The sequence below is a fragment of the Hibiscus syriacus genome, unplaced genomic scaffold, assembly GCF_006381635.1.
Source record: "Hibiscus syriacus cultivar Baekdansim isolate YM2019G1 unplaced genomic scaffold, ASM638163v2 tig00110450_pilon, whole genome shotgun sequence".
Classification (NCBI taxonomy): Eukaryota; Viridiplantae; Streptophyta; class Magnoliopsida; order Malvales; family Malvaceae; genus Hibiscus; species Hibiscus syriacus.
Window position 1 is genome coordinate 8,636,244 of NW_024062743.1, and position 11,331 is coordinate 8,647,574.

The window sequence follows — 11,331 nt, forward strand, 5'->3', positions numbered from 1 at the left end:
TTATTACATTAACAACTTTAGATTTTATTTATAATTTTTTTTATGAATGATGATATTTGTTTCTTTAAGATGTCAAAGTTAAATTATTTATATAATATACAAATGCATATCTTAAATATATACACAAATCTATAACACCCTAACTCGTATCCGACCCGGATATGAATTCGAAGTGTCACATTGACTTTTTAAAACATTGACTTTTTTAGGATAATTGAAAATTATCTTTCATTAAAATAAAATGTAAATACTTTACATAAATACAATAAAAAAAGATTTACAAAACCGATCAGAGCATATTCAATTTAAGCCTTTATTTACATACCAACAAAATAACATACAACAAAAGTACCTACTGCTTAAATAAATTCTGATATGATCTGATCTTCAGTCAATATATACAGTCTTGCCCGCTTGTACTAACTTGGATCTCCTTTTTCTTTGAACCTACGTGTGAAACACTCACACGTTAAGTCACGAACTTAGTGAGGCATCTAATACAATAATGCAATAATAGAATCATGAAATAGACAATCCTATAATATCATAGTGTAATAAAAATCATCATATATCTACTCAACAAGAACATACATGGACATGCATTTAACAAATAATAACATATCACATTATTCAATGTTATTTTATGTTATATATTTTATTAGCCCATGGTACATTACTGAGAACTAAAGATATGTAAGTGCATTGAGGTTATGTACAAATGTTGTCACCACAGATCGTATAAATTGCACCGAAGTGCCGTGTAGAAATGCACCAAAGTGCCACATAGAATGTCCCGAAGGACTACGTAGAATTGTCCCAAAGGACCGCGTAGAACCCTTGACTCTTGACATACCAATTATACCCTCAGTTCTCATATCATATACTATGGGCTTTACCATTTACATCATATCTTATAACTTATTTTATATAGTAAAGTAAACATGTAGGTAATGTCTCATAACTTATACCATTATTTCATATAAACACGTAGATCTTATCACATAGCTTATATCTTATACTCATTTATCCATATAGTTCATGTAACACATAGACTAACATATAATACATAACTCATGTATAACATTGCAAGTAACATATATATAAATATGCATGTACTCAAATACACATATAAACCATATTAATCACATTTTAGTATTCATGCAATCATGAAAGTAAAACATGGGAAACATACTCATCGCGAGTCTAATTTCCATATAATCATATGTCATAGTAATATGCACTCACCTTAGCCTCACTTTGTCCAATCAACTCCTATTAGTCTTTATCTTTCTCTTGATCAATCTTAACTTGTCGATTGTTCCAGAACTTGCTTATGTTCAATATCTACACACATATATATTCGATACGAATATCAGAATTCTAAGCATTATTAATAATGGTATCGGTACTTGCATAATGGTATCGATACCCTTGGTACCGATACTACCCCTTCAGTATCGATACTATTTAAAGAATTTATCCAATTTTGCTTTCTGGTATCGATATTGTTCATCCAGTATCGATACCCAATCCAAAAATCACCTATATTTTGCTTTGGAGTATCGGTACTGTTCATACAGTACCAATACCCCTTGCCCAAAAATCTCCTTTCCATTTCGAATTTTTACCTAACCCAGCCATAACCCTTACTTTTAACTCCTTTCAAACCTTTAAACTATAGCATACTTATTAAAATTAACTTACAACACTTTAACACACTCTAACATCCAAAAATTCTCATACAACACTTAGAACCAAAAATCATACCAACTTATCAACATCGTTCTTAATCCTTTCTAACACTTTAAATTTCTTATTCCAACACATAACAAGTCAAATTTCATTTCAAAACTTATTTACGAACTCTTTCTTAACAATTTATTCAAAAATCCTTTATTCTTAATCATTCATAACTTCTTCATCTTTTGATTTTAAGAAATCTTAAGCTTTCCTTAAGCTTATGTATCACCCAAAGAGCATAAACCAACTTAAATTTCAAGAAATAACCAACTTATAAGAAACTCACCTTTTAAATTAGGGTTCACGGTTGAAGGAATAAGGAGGAGAAAAAGATATTCCAAATACTTCTTCATTTCCCTCTTCTTTGCTTAAATATCTACGAGAATACATTTTTAAATTCTTTTCTTGCCAAAAGACCATTTTTCCTTTCTCTTATTGGATCTTTTCCATTCAATCCTACACAAAGATATTTCAATTAAGTCCCTAAACTTTTTAATTTATCTAATTTGATCATAAAATTTTAAAATCTTGCAATATGATCACTAACCCGATGTTTGAGATGTTACAGAATCGCACAAACCAACTTACCTCAGTAGTTAAAGGAATTGTTATTGTTCTTAAAGGTTACGGAATTGAGCACCAGGGTCTACATCAAGGTCATTGAGTGTTTATTGTCAAAAGATTGGGACTATTCATTATGTTCATAACTCGTTCTTTTTTATTAAACAATTGACGGTGGTTTAAGTTGGATGTAAACATGACAAATGAGATATGATAGTCATTTGAGACTTAGGGATCATATTTTATCATATCACAATCAACATGTTAACGTCTAGCTTAGAATATTGTCAAATTTTTAACGAAAAAGGATGATTTTGGAACATAATGAATAGTCGGGTGATCATTTTATAACTTATAATAGTTGAGGGACGCAACAAAACTACTCTATATTCATAAGACTATTTTGTAACTTTCAATATTCGAAAGACTTAATAAAATAATACTCAATAGTCGGGGACCATTTGTGTACTTTACCCTTAAATTAAATGATATCAAATGTTCATAGAATTTTAAAATTATTTTTTTAATTTATTATAATAATATGAAATCATTTTTATTTATTACAACAACAACAACAACAACAAAACTCAATTCCCATATGCAATGGGGTAAGGGGGAGGTAGGGTAGTAGGCTGCCCCCAACGCCAGGTTGAGAGTAGCTTCCGTGGAAGACCTCCGGCAGTCAGAAAATTAAAAATATAGATAAAATGCAATGCATGTATAAATAAATACAAAAATACATAGTTGAACAGTAATCATATGCAATATTAAATTAAATTAAATTAATATTTCAATTAAAATTTATTATTATCCAAGAAAAAGTTAGTATTAAAATTATTCTTAATACAGTAGAAACTCTTTAAATTAATACTCGATAAATTAATAAACTCTCTAAAATAATAAATTTGTCTGGTCCTGACTTGGGCCAATGTAAAAAATTGAAAAACTCAATAAAATAATAAGATAATAATTTTTCGTAAGATCCCTTTATAATTTAGGGTCCCAAGAAAATCATAAATTAATAATTCATAGAAATTGAAAAAAAAAATATTATACTCTATTGAAATATGATTCAATAATTGTCTATTTTCCTTTAAAGTTCAAGTCTATTTGGAGTTCATTATTAATTTAACTAATCTCTTGCAACGTAATTCTAAGAGACATAGACTAATTTATCTTTTTATTTGGTATATACAGTATAATTATTTAAAAATTCTTTAAATTAATAATTATTAATTTATTAATAAATTAATAACTCTCTAAATTAATAAATTTCTTCGATACTGACACTATTAATTTATAAAATTTTAACTGTATTAATATTCTAAACATAAATTGTGATTCTAAATCTTGCCATTGTAGTAAAGAATGTAAGATTAATCGGGAGGGAAATCCTTAAATTATATCAACCTCGAAAAGAAGGAAAAATAGAGGTTTTTTTTTTAAAAAAAAATTGTTTAGGGAAAAATATAAAAAATGGCAGCCACTTCTTCCCTCATACGTCCCATCGTCCCCTTTCGAGGGACCCCTCTATTCTCTTTTTCTCTTTGTTGCTCCATCTTTCGCCTTCCTTCACAGTCCCAAACATCTGAAGAAGAAGCCTCAATAAATCCTCTCTAGATTTCCTTCAATATCCACTTCCTTCTTGAAAACCACACTTCCCTTCTTCTTCTAAATTCATGTTTTTCTTCATTTGAAACCTTGGAATCCTTGTTTGTTTTCCCATTTCATTTTTAAGTTTTAGTTATGGTGTTAGATCTTAACTTGAGTGTTGTTTCTGATGGTGGCGATAATTCAGTACTGATAATGGAGATGGAGACGTTCGGAGAAAATGGCCGTATTGGGTTTTCCGGTTATAATAGTAACCAATTGGATAGTTCCGGGAGCATTGGTTCCTACGTCGTCAACGATAACACCGCAACCACCGGCGGCGAAGAGGACTCCGCTTCCAGCGCGGCAGCCACCGACACTTTCGCTTACCCCTTCGGCATCCTCAGAGCGCCCCAGCAAGAAGAACCAGAGAATAACGACCGGGCAACCATCTCGCTTTTCCCGGTCGCTGTCGAGGGAAATGGCGGGAAGTCAACCGAACCGTCGGTGAAGAAATGGCTGGATCTGGGCGGGTCCCGAGAAACTCCGTTGTACCACGTGGACGGCGAGCGAGCCGCGGAGCAGAGGATCCTATCCCATCAGCTGCTACAGCGTCAGCAGCAAGTTCAGCTGAGGCCACAAGTGAAAAAGAGTCGACGTGGTCCCCGTTCGAGAAGTTCTCAATATCGTGGCGTCACGTTTTACCGTAGAACCGGACGTTGGGAATCTCATATTTGGTCAGTTTATATATACATATGCAATATTACAGATCCATTTGGCTTGAATCTACTGCTTAAACTTGTTTCCTTTTAGTTTTTTTCCCCTCATTGGTATTCCTTTTATCCTTCTAAAATGCCAGGGATTGTGGGAAACAAGTGTACTTGGGTAAGGAGAATTGAAACCGTAATCCTTTATTCCTTTTGGAAGCTTAAAAATGGTGGGTTTTAAATTTTGATCTGGGTGTTCTTTCTTTCTAATCAGGGGGATTTGACACAGCACATGCTGCAGCAAGGTAAAATTTGTTCTCTAATCGGATAATTGTTAGAAGTTTAAGGGTATAATTTTTTTGTTTTGAGGGTGTTAACAGAGCATATGATCGAGCGGCAATCAAGTTTCGAGGAATCGACGCGGATATTAATTTTAATGTTGGCGATTATGATGATGATATTAAACAGGTTGGGGATTGTGTTTGATTTATTGAATTTAATACTTGCTTTGGAGAATTATACTGCTTAAGTTAAATTAACCATTCTTTTTGTTTTGTAGATGAGTAATTTTACAAAAGAAGAATTTGTGCATATCCTCCGTAGGCAGAGCACTGGTTTTTCAAGAGGCAGTTCCAAATACAGGGGAGTTACATTGCACAAGTGCGGCCGATGGGAAGCTCGAATGGGACAACTTCTTGGCAAGAAGTAAGAATCCTTTAATAATTTGTGACTTCGATTTTTTATTTAGTTTTCTAATTATGTTACCAATACGGTTTTGGTAACATAACTATGTTAGGATACGAGTGTGGGATATGTGAAGAAAACTTGACAAAAAGTAAAGTGAACCTGTCTTGGATGCGTGCTCATATCCGACACAAACTCTAGGAATCATTTGACATTGACTTAGGCTAAAATTGTCTTAGCATATTGGTTGTTATGTTTTAAGTAAAGACATTAATCTAAGAAGTTGAATCATGAATGAATTGATTGATTCATAGTAATTGTTTTGATTGGGCTGTTATACACTCCTTTCTGGCAGGTACATATATCTGGGGCTATTCGATAGTGAGATTGAAGCTGCAAGGTCCTTGGATTATATAATTCAAGTTTCTCTCGTAATACCGACAATCGAATGATTTCTCAACCTGTTTGATTTCCAACTCTACTTGTCTCTGTTATTGTTATTTCCAAATCAGGGCTTATGACAAGGCTGCTATAAAATGTAATGGAAGGGAAGCGGTCACCAACTTCGAGCCAAGCACTTACGAGGGGGACCTCATCTTGGAATCTGAAAACGGAGGTACTCTTTCTATTTCTAGAATTGTCATCTCTCATTTCCATATATCAATAAACAATTTTTTGCTTTAGTTTACCGTGAATTGTTGATCCTCTCGTTACAGACCAGAAAGAAGTTCTCGACTTAAAATTGGGCATTGCGCTCCCCTATACATCCAATCATCCAAATGATTACGAAAATTCGAGCAACTCTGCTCACCAGCATGGCTTTGATGGCCTGGCTGTTGCGAGTGGTGCAAGGGTAATGTTGATTACATCCTCTTAAAAAGTTTTTGTCTGTTCAGTGATTGAAATATTTCATTGAAACACCTTATATTCGACCTTTTCAGTTTGAGAGCTCTGCTCCGGTAACAACGAGGGTTCAACCTAGTCTTGGCCAAGCGATGGTATTCAAACACGTTCCGAACTGGAATGTTGCAAATCCCACTTTCTTTCCAGTTTATAAGGTAAGGCCAACATCTTTTTGGTCGACTCCTGATTTCCACCGGTGAACTAATTATAGAAATGAAAGTGATAGTTTGAAGCAAAATTATTTCTTACCCGAAATTCGAAACAATAGTGGTGTCTGATGCAATGAATCAGTTATTATAGGTTGATTTACTATTTAATTTTTTTTAATTCACAGGAAAGAGCAATAGAGAAGAGAACAGCAGTAGATTCCCCACCATGGCAAATCCAAGGACCTTATGGTGGGACAAATGAAATGCTACTCTTCCCTAGTGCAGCATCATCAGGATTCTCATCTTCAATAATTACTTCCCCATCAGCTGTTGCCGGCCAACATCAAATACCTAATACAACGTTCCTCCACCACCATTATCCCCCAGTGATCACGAACCCGAACCCAAACATCTCCCATTTCTACTGCAGAACCAAAAGGTAGAGTATGACTTAGCCATTGCCACCCTTATCTTAACTATTTCGGTAGGCAGACCGATGAGAATAGAAATCGAGTTTTGGGATGCAGGCGTATAAGATGAGGCTATGCTTTGATTGATCATGTTTATTTTTCCTGTAAAGCTCGTCAAACTATCAGCTAATGTATGATGTGGTTGAAATGAGAAATAATTGCCAAGTGGCTGTTGTTTTTACCGTTTTCTATTGAGTTATTACAAAATTAAGTGCCGAACTATAACTCAAATTAACTTTTTAGCGTCTAAAGAATTTTTAGTTAAAAATAAATATATAATGTTTTTTTATTACACTTTTAGGTGTTTATTGTTATATTTTTTTAATTTTTTTTAAAAATAAAAATATTCTTTAAAGAAAAGAATTTTTTTTATAAAAAAATCGTTCTTTCCCACCGTCATCTCTCCAGCCTATTCCCCACCTTTGATGGTGAAGAGTCACCACGGTTAGGTTTTGTTTGAAGTAGGACGAGGAACTCAAAATTGAGAATGTAACATACAAATATTTGGAGTCAAAATCGTCAAACAATATTAAAGAAAATCCTAAAAGTTCGACGACTTTTTGTGGTGTTTTTCATGACGATTAACATAGTTTCACGGTGTGGATTGAGTTTTGATCGCGGTGACGAGACGATTTTGATGGTGTCAACGATGACGATCACGGACAGATGGTGGTCGATTAACGGTGAAAAAAAATAAAATTTGGGTTTTTTAAATAAAATTACAATATAAAGTTTTTTAAATAATTTTTTAAAAGTTTATATATATATATATGATACATACCAGATAACAGTCAAATTTAATAGTAATTATTGTTCAGATCCTAAAAGTATAATGTTAGAAACATTTAACACTTATTTCTAATGATTTTTTTAAATATTAAAAGTTAATTTAAATTATAATTTAAACACTTATTTTTATATTAAGCTTTTTTTTAATGGCTTAATACCAAAATAAGTGCCCCAACTATACCGTTTTTTCCAAATAGGTGTCTAAACTATTTTTTGACTCATTCAGATGTCTAACATTATAAATATTACCCATTTTAAGTGTTTGGGCCGCCAACGAAGTTAATTTCTCCCATTAAATGACACGTGTCACAATCTAATATTTTAAAATTTAATTTTTAAAAATATTACAAATATTATGATATTTATAAAAAAAATTAAATTTTCTTATATTACAAAACAAACCCAAAATCCCAAATAACCTTAATCTGTCGTCGCCGCCCTTCCTAGCCATGACCATTGCCACCGACATAGTCCTTATCATCCTCCTACTCATACGTCATCGTAGTTTCCATCGATTGGCCATTGGAATCGCGTGGGATCGGGTTTGCGGGGTATAAAACGTTGATTCGTTGTCGATCGCTCACGATTTCATAGGGGTTTTGGTTGTCGAGAGGAGGGGAGGTCGGGTGGAGCTTTGTCGATGGCAAAAGACAACGGCCGACGTGGGTTTAGGGGTTGAAATGAAGCTTTTTAAAATTTTGGGTTTATTTCAAAATTTGTGTTTTTTAATATATATATATATATATATATATATATATATAATTTTAATTTTTTAATTTTAAATAAAATTTTAAAATTATCAGGTTATTGTGACACTTGTCACTTAAAGGAGGAATTAATACCGTTGATGGCCCAGGTTCCTAAACGTTTGTAATGTTAGACACCAGAATGAGTCAAAAAATAGCTTAGATACCTATTTCAAAAAATATAAATAATTTAGTCACTTATTTTGGTATTAAGCCTTTTGTAATCTTTGTTGTATCTATCTGTAACCAGCACATATGTTCAGGTTTTTTAGGGTTGACTGTTTGGCAGATAGGGAAAGCAAAATGTTGGGTTAAGTTCACTTTGTGGCTTCTTATTATGAGACCTTTAAGAATTATAATCATCCCTTTAATCACGTACGTAACTTGGTTTGTACACAAATAATTGTTATTTCATGAGATCTCGAGTTCGAATACCAGAAATGTTAGGGTGTGAACATTCAATATCAAATGATTTAGAGTTATCTTTAAATTGATATTTTCTTGTACTTATCCCAGATTAATAAAAAATAACTTGGTTTGTACGAATGATTAGGATTTTAAAATATAATAAAATTTCATAATTAAATTTAGGGATATATATAGGGACAATTCTAGAACGAATGTCACGTATTGGAATGCACTATTAATTTTATATGTTATAAATTTTAAATCGTTATTAAATTATATTAAAAAAAATTATCATTGAATTTTCAAATGTTATATAATGGATAATAAATTCTAAATTTTATTACAAAATGGATACAATATCTTTATATGATATTAAAGGAGTAATATGACATATCAAATTAATAGAAAATATCTTATTTAACCCTTCAGTTGTAATTAAAATTTTATTTTTATATTTTTAATATTCTTAAATAATAATTTTGAAAATTAATATATATATATATATATATAAATTCACAATTTATTTTTAAAATTATAAATTTATGAATTTGTTAATTATTTAAATTATTTTATAATTAATTTATTATTTAATTGTGATTGTATTTATAAAATTTACAATTTCTAATTTTTGAGATCCAACAATTTTAATTATAAAAACCAAAATCAATTTATTTTATTAAAAAAATATGATTTAATTATTTAACTTTTGTTTAATAATTTTGAATATAAATTTTAAAATATATTTATAATTTCAAAAATAATTTTAAAATATATATATATATATTTAAAAATGATTTTATTTTTTTTGAAATTATTACTTAAAATATTGAAAAATATAAAAAATATTTAATCACAGTTCATATCAAATGAGATATTTTTTTTATTAATTTAGTATATAATGTTACTCTTACGACAATCAAGGGTTTAAATATTTTTTTAATATAACCTAAAGTTTAATTTACATTTTATTACTTTTAAAAAATTACATGACCAATAAGATTATTTTATTATAGTTTAATGACTACCCTATTTTATATTTTGATCAAGTTGTTATCTAAATTATTTTTTAAGACGTTTTATTTCTTAAATTATTAAAATTTAATTTTATTTCCTATCTTTTATGTTATTAAAAAAATTCAATTGAGCAAAATGTGTTATGTGATAATTTTGAGTGATTGATTTTAATGAAAAGGACAAATAACATATCAAGTCCCGAAATTTGAGAAGAATGGATCTATTCTTGGTATATTATTCGTCGATGCGAGCTGACACTACTATCTGATCATCAATGATTTTGTCTAAAACTCGAGAAGAATCCCGATCTTCAAAATTCATTTTTCAGTCTTTCATGGGTTTAACTGTTTTTCCTACGATTTCTATACATTTCATGGGTACGACTTCTTGCAAAATTGGCCCAGTAAAGTATATGAATTTTTTATTTAACTCATTAGAATAAGTTAAAATTTATTTTATGATCTAAGATATTTTTTACAGTAACATAAAACTTGTTATACCGAGGTGATCAGTTTCAATAATTTTTTTTTTATTTTAACTTTTTACCACAACGTGATAAATTTTAATAAAAAAATTATATTTTATTTGAACTCGTCACCCCAGAGTGACAAGTTCGAATAAAAAATATTTTTTATTAAAACTCGTCACCTCGGTGTGACGAGTTCCAATAACACTGTAAAAAATATTATAGATCCCAAAATAAATTTTAACTTGTTCTAATAGACTAAATAAAAACTTATTATCTTTATTGGACTAAATCAACCATGACTTCTTGCCATATGATGTCGAAATTCGAGGCCCACCTATAATTACATTAACAATTCTTTTCGTTGGTTGGAGAGGACATTTCAGGGAGGTTTGTAACAAGGATTGTTTTGAGGGTTTCATTTTGATTGATTCTCATCTTATCAGGATGTGTTACGCATTCACCGTATCAATTTTTTATGGGAACAAATGGATTAAGTCGATCGTTGATAGTTTAAACAGAGAGTTACAGTCAATAATTATGCGACCTTTGACCGGTGATTGTGACGATGAAGGGAGATTGTTGGAAGGAAAGAAAAAGTCTATAGATTTTAGAAGATTCTCCTTCTTTTTCTCATCGGGGATTACATATTGACCCCTTAGATGTGTTGCTGTTAAACCTATTACCTAAGGTCATGATTACTATTCGTTATTCGATAGAACTAATAAATACATTCGTCAATTAGTAGATTTAAATCTTGTTAGATTTCTCGGGTATGTTGATACTCTTGTCAATGGGTAATGGCTGCTATGATTAATTGAAGAGATGATATTTTATTCCGAAAGTATATGGTTTTGATTTTGGAGGTATAACACGTTTATAATAAATTGAGATAAAACTTAAGTGGATTTAATCAAATAAATTGTTCTAGAATCATAATTGTAACTAAACTTTGTTGTAGATGCTTAAAGTGGCTCCAAGGATTAAAAAAATGTTGTTTTTGCTAGATAAACTAGGTTTAAGTAATTGTTTATATATTTCGTGTGTTGTTAATAGATTGTTTTTTAACGTATAATACATTGTAATCACTTCAGACCAGACTAT

The 11,331-nt window shown here is 30.8% G+C and overlaps 1 protein-coding gene across 1 annotated transcript; it reads left to right on the forward strand.

The window, feature by feature from the left end:
* The first annotated feature begins 3,832 nt into the window (after positions 1-3,832).
* On the forward strand, positions 3,833-6,901 carry LOC120125962 (APETALA2-like protein 3). Its single transcript, XM_039144273.1, has 10 exons — positions 3,833-4,628; positions 4,751-4,776; positions 4,873-4,903; positions 4,979-5,066; positions 5,158-5,303; positions 5,638-5,682; positions 5,795-5,898; positions 5,999-6,135; positions 6,224-6,340; positions 6,520-6,901. The coding sequence occupies exons 1-10, from the start codon at positions 4,048-4,050 to the stop codon at positions 6,775-6,777; spliced, it is 1,533 nt and encodes a 510-aa protein (XP_039000204.1). The 5' UTR covers positions 3,833-4,047; the 3' UTR covers positions 6,778-6,901.
* The last annotated feature ends 4,430 nt before the right edge of the window (positions 6,902-11,331 follow it).